This window comes from Strix aluco, chromosome 16 (genome assembly GCF_031877795.1).
Source record: "Strix aluco isolate bStrAlu1 chromosome 16, bStrAlu1.hap1, whole genome shotgun sequence".
NCBI lineage: Eukaryota > Metazoa > Chordata > Aves > Strigiformes > Strigidae > Strix > Strix aluco.
The window spans coordinates 16,960,753-16,978,561 of record NC_133946.1 but is presented as its reverse complement, the minus strand read 5'-3'; the positions used below and the strand labels follow the sequence as shown (position 1 = coordinate 16,978,561).

The 17,809-nt window shown below is 47.2% G+C and overlaps 1 protein-coding gene across 1 annotated transcript in view; it reads left to right on the top strand.

Annotated features, from left to right (window-relative positions):
* Window positions 1–17,809, top strand: part of SLC67A1 (solute carrier family 67 member 1) — a 62,303-nt gene that overhangs the window by 5,063 nt on the left and 39,431 nt on the right. The window contains exons 4-5 of the mRNA XM_074841929.1: window positions 154–299; window positions 1,051–1,183. Coding sequence (XP_074698030.1) covers window positions 154–299; window positions 1,051–1,183 — 279 coding nt within the window. The remainder of the gene's footprint in view (window positions 1–153; window positions 300–1,050; window positions 1,184–17,809) is intronic.

Genomic DNA, 17,809 nt, shown 5'->3' with positions numbered 1-17,809 from the left:
TTGGGAACTGAGTGCTTCTGAGAACGTGGTCAGCACTTCCCATGGTGGATAAATGAGAGAGATGGCTGTGCAACTTCATCCATCTGGGTGCATTTCACTTGTAATGACCTGCATGGTCCCACTTCTGATGACCTTGTACCATTTCTGTACCAGGTTTGCAGATCAGTTTGGCACCAGAGCAGCCTTAATTCTCTCCTGTGCATCTGGAAGTGCCTTCTTCCTGCTCATGTCCATCTCCACCAGCATCCCTCTCCTCTTCCTCTCCAGGCTGCCAGCAGTGTTCATGCATGGGCTACCAGGTAAGGTTGGTCAGGGCTGAGTGGCTTTCCACATTGCTTTTATTGCCTGATCCCTCTCTTCTTGCTCACATTGCTGGAAGTCAACAGGCTCAACAGCATGAAGCAAGGAAGGAGAAACATTTGATGGTCATCAGGGATGAAATGGTGAGAACGTGAAGCAGCAGGTGTATTGGTTATGAAAGTAGGGCTAGTAGTCCATTGTCCTAGGTCTATCCTCCTGTATGATCTTGAGCAAGTTGCTTGGACTTCACCATCCAGACAGGGGTGACAATCACTTTCTGACAGCAGTGCTGTCCCAAACTTCACAGCTGCCTTCTTGCAACCAGGATATTTTATAGGAGAGCTTTTCCCATTCTCCTGGTAAAATGACCATCCTGGTCAAAATGAAATGTGATTACAAAAATACCTTCGGTTACCCACCAAGCTGTTCTGCTTTAGTTGGCCTTTTCTAGATGTTTCTAGTAAAACCCATAAACAACCTTTAACTACTAGAAGTCCGCGTAACTCATGCAAGAGGACTCAAGCTGATAGAGTGTTAAGACTCTTCTTGCCACTTGTGAAGTGGTTTGAGTGTTTTTGTTTCCTGTGACTGACAGGCTGAACCAATTCCACTCAGCAGGGTGCACAAGCATTTGCCCTGGGGTTGCAGGGACCGTTTTGTGGCAGGCACTGTTTCTGTGGCCTAAAACTGTGTATACCTCCTGCTCAGACCCTGTGGCAAGCTTCTTTCAAGGGATTTATTTCCCTGCAGGTGCTCAGAAGGTTATTACAGACCTGACTAATCCTTCCCAACGCGCTGATGCTTTGGGGAAGCTGGGTCTTTGCTTTGGAATAGGAATCATCATCGGCTCTGCCCTGGGAGGTGTCCTCTCCACCAAATTCAGGTGAGTGGCCCACTTGTTCCGTGTTGGCCTTGTTGCAACCATTGAGGGAGCTGCTAAGAGGTATTTTGCTTTCCCTTCAGCTTTTAATGATATCTTACTGCTGGTGGCAGTAGAGGATCGTATCAGAACTCAAAATTTTGCTTTGCACACTGCTACAAAGAACTACTCCCACGGTTTTTAAGGAGACCTTGTTGAAAATCTCATCTTCCATCTACTTAAATTGATTTTAAAACATGTTGAAGTGAGAAATGGAGTCTGTCTCTCTCCTGGTTGTCTTCTTTTTGGAGCTGAGTGTGCTGAAAAGCAGCACACACTGCATACCCTGCTTTTAAGAAACAGTGTTGTACAACTGAGAAATCAAAATTGGGAGCAGTATGAAACTCGTGGGGAAATTGGTGGCAAGACCTTGGGGAAGGGGAAAGCAAGCTTGGGACAGTGGGGAAAAAGATTGAGGAGGTCTAGCCCTGTCACAGCAAGATGAAGCACATACCTGCCACTTCCCTGTTTGCTTTCCACAGCCTGGCACGTGATAGCAGGCTGCCACCTTCTCCTATGTGCTGCAATAGGAAAGAAATGCCTGATTGTACTGAATTTACCAGTCTGTTCATTATTAGGAACGTAGAGGAAGTTCAAAAGGTGTGGTGTGTCGAGAACTTTGCAGGCAGGGAAGTGCACATGACTGTAACCTTCCTGGAAGATTCCCCAGCGTTTTTCCAGTGGGGGGAAAAAAGAAATCCCTTGTGAACTTTTGAGGATTTATTTTGCTCTTCTTTTACTATGGACACTTGCTTCTGCAGATTCAGGTTAGCGTGGAAATAACTTTTTTCCAACCACTGAGCGTTAGAGCTGCTCTACAGTGTAGGACAGAGGTTAACAGTCGTTAGGGGAAGCTCTGGTTTTCAGGAATTGGGCTTGTCCTGGAAGGGCTCACTGTGGCTGGCAAGTGTTTGTGTCCGCTCGGTGTCACCGTCGGTCTGCCCACCAGCGCTGCTGGCAGCTGCTGCTCACTGTCACAGCCACCCAGGGCCACCATACCAGTGTGTGTCCCATCTCCCCTCACCTGGACAGCAATGCTATCTCATTAAAAATCAATTTTCGTGAACTTCAGGCAGCTAAGTCAAATGTCATTGATTTTTTTCATGATCCTTGTCCTAGTGCCATCAGCACTGCAGGCTGCGTATGGCGATACGTCACCTGGGCACTTTGCGTAGGGCACCCTCGGTTACAGTGTTGGGTGTCATGCATTGTGCTCTGAACCCTGTTGTGCGTCCATACGTGTTCAGGTGCTGTAGCCACGGTACTTTGCGTCTCAAATCTTTGCAAAGGTTAATTGAGTAGAAGACTTTAACCTTGCTGTCTTAGGGAGTAGCCCCTGAAATCTCTGTTTGCTGCTGTACCTTGGCAGCGTTGGGCCAAGTTAACTGCTGCAGACAATCTCGGGAGTTTTCTTCCTCTCACTTGAAACCTGAAAAGGTTTTCCTTAATTCTTTTGTGGTTGGTGCCTGTTCTCTGTTGACTGATTGACACAAGGCTGGCTCAGAGGATTCATTTTGTAGTTGTTACTGGGGATGTAGTTGTTATTTGGGATGTACATAATATTAACTAATTCAGGATCTTAAAGTATTTGTAGATGTGGATGGTTGAGTGGGATTTTTAATAAGCATTATTTTTAATCAAATGCAGTCCCTTCTATATGTTAACTGTCTGAAAGTAAAAGTTACCTCTGTTCTCAGCTTAATCTCTGGTTATATGGCCATATTTAAATATCAACATTCAAGTAGCATTGTTATCCAGCAAAAATTTATGGGACTTCACTTACCAGCATGTTCATCAGTCGCTGGTTTATAGAAAAATCAGCAGTGGGAGAGAATCCCGTGTTGCAGTTAGAGACACTTGGTTGCTGTCTGGCTTGTGGATGTCGGGGCTTGGCGCTGTCGGATAACAGGATGCTTCTGGACTCCTCGGGTTGCTGTTTATTTTGAAAGCTTCTGGCCCTTATATTTTGTGCCAGCAACCTAACACTGAGAAAAGTGAATGTTGCCCATAATTATGGGACGGTAAGGGACCTGCATCTGAAATCCTACATGGCTTTTGCCTTTCCCATCGCAGGGGATGCTTTCCCTCGCAGCCGGCAGAGGGCAGCTCTGCCTCGCAGTTCGTGCCGGAGCATCCCCCCGCCTGGGCTCGGGGCTCTTCTGCCCGGCAGCAGGGCTGGGGAAAACAGCATCTCTGCCCGGAGCATCTGGGTTTCTCCATGAGGATTTGTGCATCCCCCCTGGAAGGATCTGTCTGCCGTCAGCATCTGGGTTTCTCCATGAGGATCTGTGCATCCTCCTGGAAGGATGATAGGAAATCCCATTAACAAAGGACAAACCCCAGGCAGGAGCTTTCTGACCACCCTGACATGCAGAGGGTTGATTTGATTTTATAAACAGCAGCTCCAGGCTGAGAAGGTCACTCTGGGTGTTTGGTAGCAACCTTCACTGCAGCCAAATCCCACCTTTGTTCTGACACCGTGTTTAGCTCCTCTGCCAGATTTCTATGCAAAGATTAGAGAAGCAATCTACTGATTTTCAGGGTTTTGGCTGATATTGGTGGTGAGCAGAAATGCAGCCCTGCAAGCAGATGAAGAGAGTTCTGTGCCATGAAACAGCCCCCAGAGCACTCCCAGCACCTCTGGCTGTGTCTGTGCCACTGACCTGGAGGGAAGGGAGTGGGTGTCGCATTATGGACGTACCAGAGGCTCCTTGGCCCTGTTGCCATATCCCACAGATTGGCTGTTAATCATCCCTCCCTGTTTCCCACACTTGCACAGGAAGGCTCCAGCTGTACTTGGAGCTGCATAATCACTTCCATTTTTTTCATAGAAGAATGACCCAATCTCTTTCCTTTGAAAAGAGGCATTTCTGCCATATCATGGAAGAGCAAAGCTGGAGATTTCTGTCCACTCTGCATTCTTTGCTCTCCCTCACCACAAAGCTGGCCAGCATTCCCCGTCTGTTGTTGACAGCATTATTCATATGTTAGCAGTGGTTTGTATACAAGAGAGGGGGAAAAATCAGCCTCAGTTCCTCAGCTGATGTCATTTTGGTATTATTCCACTGTATTGTATTTACCATTGATGTACTTGACCTAAAGAGCTGGTCTGTTGTTGTTTTCAATGTTGGAATAATATTTGTCAACCCTTATTTATTAAGGGACCCCCAGGAAATTGAATGGCTTTTTCTGATTTGCATAGGACTTCTTGGATGTCAGATCCTGACCTCCGCTCCTAAGCTGTAGCCACCAGTCCCAGACCTTCCCTTTCCTCTCTCTAAAGTACTACACTTTTCCCCCATGTTTTCCACAACTTTGAATGAAGCTGTAGCAAAGGAATTGTGACTTTTAGTCCGACTGGACATGTTTCATCTGTGGAATGTGGCTTTGCCTTTTCCAATTAAAGGGGGTGCTCACCAGCTGGCTTTGCCTTACTGAATTTAATTGCTGGAGACCTTGCTCTTAATATATAGCCCAAACTGCATACTGCTGTGAAGAACATGCTTTCTACAGGCAGGATGATGGTCAGGCAAATTTACACCACCTGAGGATGAGGTATAAGCCAATTTATTAACACAAGCAGTTGTAATCTTAACTATTTGGAAAGTATTTTCATGTTTGTGTGCTTTTTTTCTTTTTAATTGGCATTTTCTGGTCATTGATCAGTTGGATCGGGATGTGGATGCAACATACCTCGCTTGAAAATATCAGTTCAGCTGAGGTCTCCAGGTTCTCCGAGAGTCTGCAAAATTCATGACAGCTCATCCACAAAAGGTGACTAAGAAAAGGAGCATCACTTGTTCTCTGCAAATGTTCCCCCCTCCCTGTACACTTACTGCAAAGCTGTTAGAGGACCACAGGCTGTAGGTGAGCGTGTACCCCTGGAGAGAAGTGATTTGGTATTTGTAGTAGACTTTTGTGGCAGCACAGTGGGTGAAGGGTGGAAAAAAAAAAAAAAAGAGGCTGGATTAGTCTTCAAAAGTTGAAAGATGAGCCTAGGTAGCTAATTACAGAGATTTCATCCTTTCTTCTGGGACTATGATTAATTGCATTTGGCTGCTTCTTTCTTTCTAACAAGGACATACAGAAGCTTTGCTGCATGACCCGAGATTTGTTTGCTTTCTATGGACAAGGAGAGATTTCTTCATTTTAGTGACTCAGCTGTAGGCTTAAATCTCTTGGAGCAATTATTCTTTTGAACTTGGGATTTTCCTGGCCAAACCCCTTTGGTTTCTTATTTAATATTATTACACCAGGCTTTAGGGATAGGGTTTTTTTCTCCCTGGCTGTGCTATTATCCTTCTTCCTCAAGGGGAAAAGGAGCTTGTTCACCCGGAGTAAGGAATTGCATTTCTTTTCAATAACCCATTTGAACAATGTCCTCTGGCAGGGAATTTCTCATCACTTCGCAGCAGAGTGGAAAAACTGTGGGTGTTGAAAGGGCTGAAGGTTGGGAGCTGGGAAGGCGGGTGGGAACATGGCAAAGGGCGAGAGGGTTGTGCTCTGTTTCAGGACAAAGCAGGGCATTCTGCTGCTGGGAGCTGCTCCTGCTCCCTTCCAGTAGAAACTGTGGTATTTCTCTGCCTGGGATGATGTCGATCGGTCAAGCAGCATGGATCGGTGACACTTGTACAGGCTTTGTCCTTTGTATTGAGGGACTTTGGGGAGAGGGAGGTGGTGTCTGCCTGCCAGCAAGTCATCCACAAGCTGCAATGTGATCTGTCACTGTTGGTTGAGCTCTGTGGTGCCTTGGGAGAGATGGGGAAGGAATAGCAAATGGACTCTTTGTCAAGGAGCTGATGGTTTGGGGAAGGTGCAGAGGACCTCAGCTGTGGCCTTCTGTGAAAAACAAAACAGGATCCAGAGATGCTTTTTCTCATTTACTCTGCATGACAACAATCTTAGTTTTAGAATCTATGGTCCCAAAGATTGTAAGGTGTATGTTAACCAGGTCTGGATAGAGGATCATGCACATCATCCCTCCACGACTTGTTGGTTCAGAGTTCAGGTCTAGGGCACTTTTCTTCTCTCCTCTATTCCCAGCACCAGATTCTGATGACTTGTTTAACCTATTCTTAAACCTGAGAAATGCCTCCGTGCACTTTGGGTGGAGTTCAACTAATCTTAGACATCTACAGTGGAGACAGCTACCCCTAAATTTGCTATTTAGACTCTATGTGGTTGATGGAGAGGCACAGACACTTCTACAGCACCATTTACCCTTAAACAGATCAGGGAATGGTCCACTTCTCAAGCTTTCTGTTTGCTTAACACCCAAGCCCCAAAACACTGGCTGCTGGCCATCAGCACGTTGTGCCTGTGGTCACAGTCCTGGATTTTGCTGCTGGATTGTGAACGTACCAGGAGTGACCAAGATGCAGGTCCTGGGCAGTTTCCCCTGTCTGCCTTCATGCAACAGACAGGTGTGCACTAAGCTCATCCCCAGCTCTTCCTTCCTGCAAACCTCCACCCCACTTACCACTTCTAGGCCACCAATTTTAGATTTGGGTCCACTGGCTTTCTCCTGTTTGCCCATTGGAAGATGACCCTGACACTGCAAATGTGCCCTTGTTTCCCCCTTAGCAGACCTTCAGTAAACCTGGCTTTTCCATGCTCTCCCTACAACCCCTGATCTGACCTTCAGTGGAGGAAGGCATGATGATGGGGCTGAGAGCTCCTCTTTGGTCCTTCACCCATAGGTGGGGCCCTTTCTCAAGGGAGGAAGAGTGGGGTTCAGGGCAGGAGTCAGCAGCTCATGGGAGGGAGAGCCCATGCCTTGTGGCTGCCCTCATGGTGTATGGCTGGGGAAGGCTGGGCTTGCTTGAGCTAACAGGGTGCTGGTTGGCAGCCCCTTCCTCAGCCTTGTCAGGAGCTCCCCATTTTTGTTCAAAACCCTCTCTCCCACTTAGCTTTCTGCAGGGGTTTGGTGGGAGGGCTGTGTGTGAGTGTGGCTGTGTCAGCTCACAGGGGATGTCCACCTGCCCCCTCTCACCATAGCACCCTCCGTCCTCCTGGGCAACTCTATCCTTTTGGGTTAGGTGCTTCATCTTCCCAGGGAAACCATGATGAAAAGGCATTAAAAAAAATGAATAAAGGGAGCAAGTATCCAGAACTTCCTTGTGTGGCTGGTTTGTGCTGCTTAGACAGAGAGTTGAGGTTTGGGGGCTGCTGGGAATTGATTTGCACCAGAACCATGGGAAGAGGGACTCCTGGCACGGTTTGCTTGGTGTCCCTCCATGGGTTGACAGTGGTTACCCCAGCAGGCAGACAGTTAGGAAATAAAGGGGGGGGGGGGGGGTGTGTGTGTTGGGGAATCTATGGGGGAGCTAAGGAAACTTCCTCACTGCCTTCCCCAGCTTTCATTGCGCCTGTGTGCTGGGGGAGGCTGCCCTGCCCCGCTGCCCCACTCCTGGAGTCAGAAAGTGAGGGGGCAGTGGGTGAGCAAAACCCTATTTTGTGTGCGTGGTGGCTAGATTGCAATCAAAAATGAATGTGTCTGTGAAGTTACCTCTTCTAAACAATTATGGATGTTTGAACACTGCTCCCCTTGGCCGATGCTTTGGAAGCACTGGGCTTCTGTGTGGTGTGGTGCCCTGCCTGGTCAGTTGTTAGCTGTGTTCCCACAAGGTTGTGTTGAGGTGGTGGCTGATCTTTTTTGTCTAGCCTGGCTTAACAGCCCCAAGTAATAAGTGTAAAAAAAAAAAAAAAAAATGGGAGAAATAAAAAACCCCAAACCCCCCAAACTGGAATTTTATGGAAAGGCGCGAGGTATTTTGGGTCTGGTCTCTCTAGCAGAGGCAGTGTTGGAAGGCTCAACATGACCCTCACCGTGTAGGTTGCACAATAAGGCAGTGTCTGCTCATGACTCACTGGAGCTTCATCTGCTCTTCCCACTCCTGGAATATTTCATGACCAGGCAGTAAATCCAGCAGTTATTACTGAGGATTGAAATCCAGGGAAATACTGTTTTCTTTGTTAACAGAAAATAGAAAGCACAGAATAGGCTGTGGTTAAGTCCCTGAATTGGGATTTGGGACTTGGCTCTGTCACAATTTTCCTGTGATGTGAGTAAGTCATCGCATCCCTCTGAACCAGTGTTCCTCATGCATAATATGGGGCAATGAGATGGTTTTACCTTCTCTCTCCCAATACGTTAACAATATTGCTGTTTAGATTATACAGCCTTTGGGATGCAGTCTCTATCACAAGGTATGCTTGTGCAAATATCTACTATGTTGAGGGAATGCATCCATTTTTTCCTGGATGTATCCTCCTCTTCATCCCCTGGTGTCCTGGGCAGACAGAGTCTTTATGAGCCCAGGTACCATCCCATTTTTGGGGCTTGTTTCTTTTTTTTTTAAATTGTTTATTGAAAGCAAGGGCCTGCCTTCTGCTGTTTCAGAAAAGCAGCAGAAAAAAAACAAGCTCAGCCAGCCATAGAGCACAGTGGTGGGGGGGTCCCAGAGGTTGGGGGCTGAAGTGCAGAGCTGAGCCCAGCAAGAGCTAGCAGAGGGACCTAGAGGGCAACGTGGGGTGGCACAACCTTCCTCCATTTGTGCTTGCACATGTTTGTATGGACAGCTCTCTCCTTTACATCTCCTAATCCTTTAGATTCAAAGGGTCATGCTTACATTTCATTCTGATCTGCTTCGGTGAATGAACCCAGCCTTGTGGTGAGGTTGGGGCAGGAAGGATGTGGTGCTTGTGTGGGAAGGACTATCAGACAAGCGAGGGAGGGAAGGTCGGGATGAACGGAAATGTGTGGATTTGGCATGTGAAGGGTGGACTGGGAGGAGTTAGGACTTGAGGAGCTGAGGAGTGAAGTTCTGCAGGAGAAAGGCTTAGTGCTTTTAGATGTATTGGGTCATCTGGGACAGTAAGATTGGAACATCAAGTGGCTTGGGCTGGGAGGAAGCAGTATATCCAAAATGAACCTTCATTTGCCACGGGAGAAGAAAGGGGATAGCACATCAGGTGCTGTTGCTCTCCAGTTTTCCTCCTGCCTGAAATATGGCTGCTGTAAAGGATGGGTGGAAAAGCAGCCCTTCTGGAGGAGTTTCGGGTTGGGTATTAAACACTCCCTGGTGTTTCTCTTGGCCAATGCTGCCAGATTGATGGGACAAGCAGGAGGCTGCCGGGTGGATGGGGAGATGCAACACCCTGTTATCATGGGGTGCCAGTTCGCTGTGGCCCTGGGTTCTTGGATGGGGTGCTCAGAGGGAAATAAAAAGGGTGTGACCTTTGCGTGAACTACACCAGCTTCCATGGCTCCACCCAGGGTTTTTGCTTCCTGCAGTCTCTTTATGAAACCCTACTCACAGCCACTCCACCAGCCAGGGAGAGCCAAAGGTATGTGAAGCATTCAGGCAGTGAAAGCAGCCAGAGGGCAAAGGAGTTTTTGAATGGCCATCTCCAGGCTAACCCCAGCACTTGTTGGGGCTTGTCTCTTTAACCTGACAAATCATGGGTTATCACAGCCAAGGGAGAAGTTCATTGCCAGCATCAGACACGTTCTCTGTAGCATTCAGACTGCAAGCTCCTGGCTGCTCAGGCTGAGCCCTGTGCTGTGCCAAGGGGTGCAACAAATGCCCTTAAGCACTGCTGGCAAGCAGAGATGCTGATCCAAGAGGAGGGCAATGCGAATGGTGTGATCAGAGAGGCCGGACACCATGGTGAGGGTCTCTTGGTGCACAGGGCATAGCGCTGTGTGTTGAGCCAGCAGTGGGTCTGTGCCATAGCACATGCAGAAGCACTCCCAGTTTGCCCTACTGGCATTTGCAGGAGGCAGGGCATCATGTCGCATAGGATTGTATCCCATTTTGGGGGATATGGAGCAGCACCTTTGGACGAGTAGCATGTCTTGTTGTAATTAACTGTTGTTTGGGAGGCAACTTGGATGGCCTGGGAAAGACACAGACCCTTATATGTTCGTTAGAATAATTTGCTTTCCTTTACAAACACATAAGAGGCTCTGCTCTGCTCTCTAACTGCCCTCTAAAGCAGAAGTGCATCAACCAGGCTTTCCAGAATTTACTGTGATTTTTTTTCTTTCAGTTTCCCACTTGGGGATGTTTAATGTGGATTTTCAGAGGATAGGAATTTAGAACTCAGGATCTGAAAACTTTGCATATTTTTGAGCGTCTGACGTTTTCTTGTTTACTTGTTATTACAGCAATTGTTGCTTGCATTTTAATTTATTTTTCTTGGTGGAGAGGGGATTATACATCTAATCCTTTGTGGTCTGTATGCAGAATTAACTTTCTCAGTCTCACTAGATGTTCCTTTATTCTGTGATATTCTAGGCTGAAACTTTGGACTAATTACTTCTTTCCAGAACTTCACTGTGAATCCTTTTGAAATCTGCACCATCTTTATTTTTATGGGATTTGGTTCATTTCTCTTTTCCCCCAGGGTATGTGATTTGAGACATATTGAAGTCATTGGAAGTGTTTCCTTTGAGTTGGGTTTTAAATCAAGCTCTGGGTAAAGAAATTTGTAGAGGAAGGAAGGAAACCTCCAGAAACCTAAAAGATTCCTGCAGGATATTTCTTTTAAAAACTCAAATAATTAGAAATCCCCTGGGAAAAGCCATCTGGGGAGCATCTGAGCAATGCTTACAGGAGGCCAGAGTCTTAAATGCTGTTGTCAGACTTTAGAAAAGGGGGGGATGAAAGACAGTAATGCTTATTAAAGCTGAGGATGCTCATACATCAGATGTTTAAGCTTATTTCCTACAGAAGCTTAGAAAGGCTCTTTCCTGATATAAAGCTGTATAACAGATTATCTGTATTGTGTGTGATGTGTTTCTCTCCACTCCCTTTCCGACTGTCCAGACACAGTTGGATATGAAACAGATGATGAAGCGATTCTTCTGGCTGATGTTTTCCAGTATAGTCCTGGACGTTTCCCAGTCTTCCAGGAATGACTTTTCATGGCAGAAAGAGATCTACTTCTAGATGGACCTACTGATGTTTAGAAAAGAAATTTTGAAACCATTTGTTGAAGAACTCCTTTAGGGTAACCGGAAGAGCCTGTGGCTGGTGACACCAGGCTCATGCCTCGCACTACACCCACGTGTGTTCTCATTGCATGCGATTACACGGTCTGGGATGTGTAATTGCCCGATTGTAATCTGTCCACCCTACCAGAAGTTGCATCATTTTGATTTTGCCTGGGTGTTGTGTGGCAAGCACTTTTCAGACAGAGCCTCTTGGCCCTTGAAGGATTCATAAAGTTTTTCCTGTGCTTTTGTATAAAGCCTGATTATTTTTTTTTAAATTGTTTTATTTCTTGGGGATGGAGGTTCAGCTGTGGCAGGGAAGAATTTGCAGTAGCTAGAAAAGTACATGTGCAGTGCAAAGCTGCTCTGGATAGCAGTGGAGATAAATTGTTCAAAAGGTTTCCAAAACACAAACACTGCCTTGACTATTACAGCATCCAGTGGGAGCAAATCCCATTTACCCTTCTCCAGCTGTGCCAGTTCATCCCATTCTGTGCTGGTGAGAGGCAGCGTGCCCACCAGGAAAGGGAAGGCAATCAAGAGCCACATGCATTGGTCACCTACCTCAGCCTAACAGGACTCAAGGTCAGATGATGCAAAAATGACTGCTAAATACTTACCAGGAATAATCCAGCTAGGAGATAAGGCCTTGCTTATCTGCAGGTCTGCCCTGAGAGGGGGACGCGGCAGTGAGCTTGGAGCCGGGCAGCAGCAGCAGCCCATAAGGGGGAAACCGCAGGAATGCAAATGGCATGCTCTAACGGGCAATGAAGCTGTCTGATGGCACACCCGGGCACTCTTTTATTGTGGATGAGGATCTATTTCTGGACTTTGGAAATGAGCCATCCAAAAGTAAATGTTTAGTCAGCCTTGCAAGCTGTCTGAAATGTATGACGTGCTTGTGACAGGGTGGTTTTATGGGGATGGGACTGATCTTTCTTTGCTAAATATGATTCTGCTATAAAGAAAATCTACATTCAAAAGAGATGGTAAGGTGTGGGTGAAGTTTAGTTTTCTGTCCTAGAGAGCTGAGCTTTAAGGGAGAAAAGGGAGTCTGTCACTTCTGCAGGGACTCATAAGGGCATGGGGGGCTCTCCCCGCTGTGGAGGTTGTGCCCTTCAAAACGAACCCTGGCACAAAACTGAGGGTTGCTGTCATTATTTGGCTTGCAGGCATGAGTGGAGGCACTTGGCTTTGTGTTGGGGCAGGCTTCGTGCTTTGGCTAGGAGCTGCAGCTGTAGCCTACAAGGGCAGGGAGAAGGTGGTGCAGTGAAAAGCAGGGCTTGGTCACAGTGCTGGGAACGCCGTGGCCACTGGAACAAATGGGGATGTGCCGTCAGACACCAAACAGGCATCTCCACCTTGAGTCAGTGATCCGGGGACATGCTGCCACAGACCAACAGCGAGCTCTCCCATGGGGCAGAGTGGGCCCACGGCGGGGCACTGGGAGATGTGTGGCAAGAGGAACAGAGGGCACCAGCAGCCGAGCACAATGACTTGGCCAAAACCCAGTTGAGAGTAGAAAGCCAGATCTCCAGGATTTGGCTGTTGGAGACCTGCAGCTCAGACTGCATGATGGGGCTGGGGCTGGGTTTAGTTCATTTGGGAGAGGAGCAAGTTACAAAAGTGGATATGGGTTCAGGTTTCAATTCTGCTCCCCAGGGCTATTCCAGGTGTTCAAATACGAACTTTTGGCCCAGGCCCATCTCTAATTAGGCATATTCTTTAAAAGTATTTTCCTTCCTCAGCTCCTATGCTCTTGGCTTGTCTCCACTAGCCCTCTTTGCTGTGCTAGAACACAGTTTGCTGGGTATATTAATTGAACTGTTTACACACCTGGTTTCCTGCAAGAATAGACACCTAGCTCCTTCTTTTGAAAAGTCTAGCCCAGAGGCTGTAAACAGGAGTTGTGCTATGTCTGGAAAAGCTGAACTGTTGCTTATCTGCACTCCCTCAGGCTGTGGGAGCAGCAGCAGCTGCAGACATGGGTCAGTTGAGCATGGAAACTAGCTCCCATACTCTTCCCACCAGTCCTGTCCTCCTGCCTAGCTTGGGACCTCCAGCGGTTGAGGAGCTGCCTTCTTCACAGTGTTATTCCCTTTTATTGTGATGGTGACAGGACAGGCCCCACCTGGCATTTGGGTCAGCTGAGATGCATATTTTGCCTCGTATATGAAAGCTGGGGATGTCATCCTGGAGTTCTGTCCTGTGCAGGATGGCTGATGGGACGTTCCCTCTCTTTTCATGGCTTTACCTTCCAAGGTTAGTTTCTGTCCAAGTTCCCTGAAAGCAGTGGTGGGTTCATCACCCCTTATACTGTTCTAGTCATGGCTGAGGGGCATCTTTCGTAAGCCATCGTGTGGCTCAAAGAGTGACTGTGAAAAGAAAAAGTTGGTAAGGCTTGTGTGGTGAGAATCAGATGACCTCATGATCTCTTTGGGCTTAAAATGTATAAGCCTAAACACATGCCATTGAACAACTTTGATTTCAGGGTATAAGAGGAGGAAAAAGGCAGCACAAAATCACTTGGCTGATGCTGTCAAAAATTTCTGCTTCTGAGTCAGGTAGCATTGGAAAACCCCATAGAGCTTTCTCAGATGCTAAAACAGACCTTCAGACTTTGCTGGGGAGTCCTCCTTCACACCAGTGTGTGCTCTGTACTGCCTTAAAATACGCTGATTTTGTGGACATGCTATCAGCTTCTGAATCCTACTTTGCAGCCATTGTTTTACTGTGTGACATTGAGTTTTACTTTGCTGCTTCATTTCTTTGCTGAACATTACTTGGACTTCATCTGGAAGATACCAGCTAACCTCTGTGTAAGGCTGTGAGTTGGGAGGGTCAGTGTACTGTGCTGTTGGTGGTCCACAGGCTATGGAGTGTGACGCTGATGTGCTGGGCCTTGGCATCTTTAACTCTCAGTACTTTTTGAGGTTTCTGAAGCATTGGTGAAGACCCCTGGAGGAGTTCCCCCAAGGCAGGCCCTTGGGAAGGGGCATGCAGATGCCTGGTCTGGGAATAGGGAACAGGAAATCAGATGCACCTTAGGGCAAAATTTGCTATCCAAATCCCAGTCCAGCTAGGAACGGAAATTGCTGCTGTTCCCAAAGCACTGGACTGGACTGGGATTACTCTGACAAGGCCCCACAGGCTTCCAGAAAGTCCCACAAAGTCATCCAGTGGGGAATGAAAGAAGGCGTGATACCAGCTTTTGGGTGCTCGTGCCGTGGGGAAACTCCAGCAGCTCTGTCCGGGACCAGCACAGCTTCTAATTGCCCAGCAAGCGGTGACTTTGTCGTTGAACTTTATGTTGGCGTTGATTCCTGCTTGGCTGCTGCGTGTTGGTTATATGCCATAAGTGTTACGAGCTGTAAGGGCTGGGAAATCTCAGCTCTGGAAAGAGGCCCAGAAGGATGAAGGTGGCAGGTACTTTCATCCAGGCTTGCGTCAAAACCCTTCACGGGTGAAGAGGAGAGGGTTTACGCTATCACCCCACTTACCTTTCCCCCCTGCGTAATCATGTCCTTCTGCCAAAAAAAGAAATCTGGGCTTTTGCTAGAAACCAGTGGCTAGCTGGATCCAGCGTGAAGCAGCATGACTGTTCATGCTGCGCTGTGTGCTCCTGCTAATGGTATCAAATCAAGCAGGAAATTATTTTTGGAGCAGCAAGGCATGTTGAAACCCAGCAGAAGGCAGCTGTTTGCGTAACCGGAGTTGTGGGAGAGCTGCCTCCCTTGTTGCCAAGCGCTTGACTTCCTATACTGGTGAGAAACGGTTTCCCTGCTCCCGGCAGCGTGAGCAAATCCCCTCAGGCTTGGGAGGCTGGGCTTGGTCCAGCATCCATCATTCCTGTAGCGCCTGCTTCACTGCTCTGAAAGTCCCTGGACACTTTTCTGCAGGGATTTGAACTACCTGGTTCTGACTCCTTAGATCACTGCTCAGCCCTCTCCTTAAAAACAAATGATCTGCAAAATAAAGGGGTCTGTCTGGAGTTTCAAATGCATTTTGGTTAACTCTCAGCAGAGGTCCACATCTGGCACACGGCCCATGCTGGAAGTCAAACATTAGTTCTGCCTCGGTCTGAGCGTCTGCTCTGTGTTTTCACACCCTGGCCGGGTTTCCAGCACCGGTTCAGTGCCCCGGCAGTGCTTGGGCTGCCTTCGCAAGGATGCGTCCTGGCACGCAGCTCCTCTGGCTGCACTTCAGCACCTCCTTTTCAATTTGGCTCTTTCAGCAGCTCCCAAGTGCCTAACAGGGGCTTGATTTTGTTGTTGTTGGGGTTTTTTGGGGGTGGGGTGGGGTGGGGAGTGTCTTGGTATGCTGCTGCTTTTTCACTCTCTGGCAATACCATTTGTACCTTTTCTTTTTGCTCCGTCACCTCTCAGAGGTGGCTCCAGCTGTACATTGATGGATCTCCTATGCAAACAGGTTTGTCACCCTGGGCTCTGCTTGGCTCTCATACCAGAGCAGAAATAGATCCCTTCAGTCTTACAGTGAAACGTTGTGCCCCGTAAAAGAGCATCGTTAATGTGGGTCATAGGATTGCGTTAGCCAGAAAGAATGAGATAAAGCCACGGCTGCAGAGATGGCAATTGACCTGGTCCAGATGGGGATTAAATTCCTGCCCTCAAAATGTGTTGCTTCTGCATAGAAGGGAAGGACCAAGCCAGCGTGGAGAGGTTTCGAAAGCTGCCATGGGGGTATAAAGCCTTTTTTGTTTGTGAACTTATTATGTCATCCCTCGGTCATGCAAATGTCGCCCCAGAAGAAAGACTTTTTCACATTACTGCCTTGTTCTGGAAAAGTCCCTCCCTGATTATTCATGACCACTGATGCCTTCAGCCATGTGCCGCTGCAGGGTGTAAAGAAATTCCCTGACGCAGTGAAAGGCAAGAAAAAATCCAGTACACCCGAACTGAGTCAGTCTGAAGTATTTATGGGTTTCCAGCTGGGCAATTAAGTTCTCATGCAGCCCAGTTATGGTTAGAAAAGGTGTCTGTCCTGTGCCAGGTTGAAGTTTGTTACCGTTATATGAATGTTCATTGGCAATGAGACTCCACAGCTGGGGGGATGAGCAGGGCAATCCCCATGATCTATAAAAGTCCTGGTGAAGTAGATTAGAAATTAATTTTTTAAAAAAGCTGTTGTTTCACTTTGTAGTAACCTTTCAACATAAGTGCTTGATTGTTTCTGGGCAGTTTGGTAATAGATGATGGAATCTTTTATTTCTGCCTGTCCCATCCATGTCTAGGATTGCAACTGTGAAATATTTCACTGTCCAAGGCTGTTTAGTGTCTCGTGTTTCTAGTTACAAATCCAGTTCTTTTCCCCTTGCCACTTAATTGTTCCCTGTGGCATCATTATGCCCCGCGCCTTCAGTTTCACTTCATCTGGTTTGGGAGGGAGGCAGGATGGGGTGGGTGCGCCCTCGGAGACCTCCCAGCTCCACCCTGAGCATGCTCCCTGCTCTGCCTTTCAGCTCTATTTCTTTTCTTTGTAGTGCTACTGTTGGCCTATGTCTTCTGTGCCCAGATGAGGGGGTTAAAGAAAAGCAGTGGAAACCCCTTGTTTAGTGGCTGCTTTAACTGGCCCCTCACACTTTGACTGCTCCAAAGCCATCATATGGTCTACAGTGCTTCAACCCAAATTTCTCGGGACCTTAACTGAAGCATTTATTAAGCTGTACCCCAAAAGAGAGTCACATTTCCTGACAGTAAAATACTATCCATCCCATAAAAAGAAATTAGTAGGAGCCTTAGAGGCTAATATTCCTGCAATGCAAAGGAAGGAAGCAGCTGCAGAGTTTGAGGCGCACTATACTAAATTGATCTGTTTGAAACCACTAATGTAAGTCCTGTTTCCTCAGATGAATGGCATAGTTATGTCTGAAGTGGTGCCTCTATTTCTCTGCTGATATTTTACTGAAGGGTAGTCGTAGGGAAGGGTCTAATTTGTCTTGTTGCCTTATCTCTGGGATCCACTTCAGTTCCGTTTCAGTGACGTTCTCGTGAAGTCTAAGACTAAAAAGGGGTTTATTGTCTCTTTGAACTGCCTTTTGCTTTGAGGAATGAGGATATAATTGTAACATAGGAAGGACAAACTGAACATGTTCAGGCTTGTCCTGCCTGATCTTTGCCCATTTCTTTTCTTTTTTTTTTTTTTTTTTTCTCCCCTTGCAGCTAGCACTCATGACTGGGATTTTCCAACTGATAAAGTCTTGGCTAGCCTAGGGAATAATATGCTCTTAGCTAAACAAGCTCTCTGGATGGCTGGATGTGCGGTTTCTTTTGATGCCCGCCAAGACCAGGGTTCGCCACTTTATTTGTGTTTGCCACCAGAGCATCAATCTCTTGCTGTTCATGTCTGCAGGATGAATGCAGAGGAAGTCTTGGGCAGATGGCTTTCATATTCCCTCGGGGATAATTTTTTCCACATGTTTAGTGATCTTTCAGTACTCTCTTCTTTTTTTCAGTCATGTTTAGATTTTACGAGAAATAGGTCTGTGGAAGAAATTAAAGGCAAATATTAACTGGACTTAAAGTAACCCAAAAAGAACATCCCTAAAGCCTTCAAATTCCATAGTGTTTTGC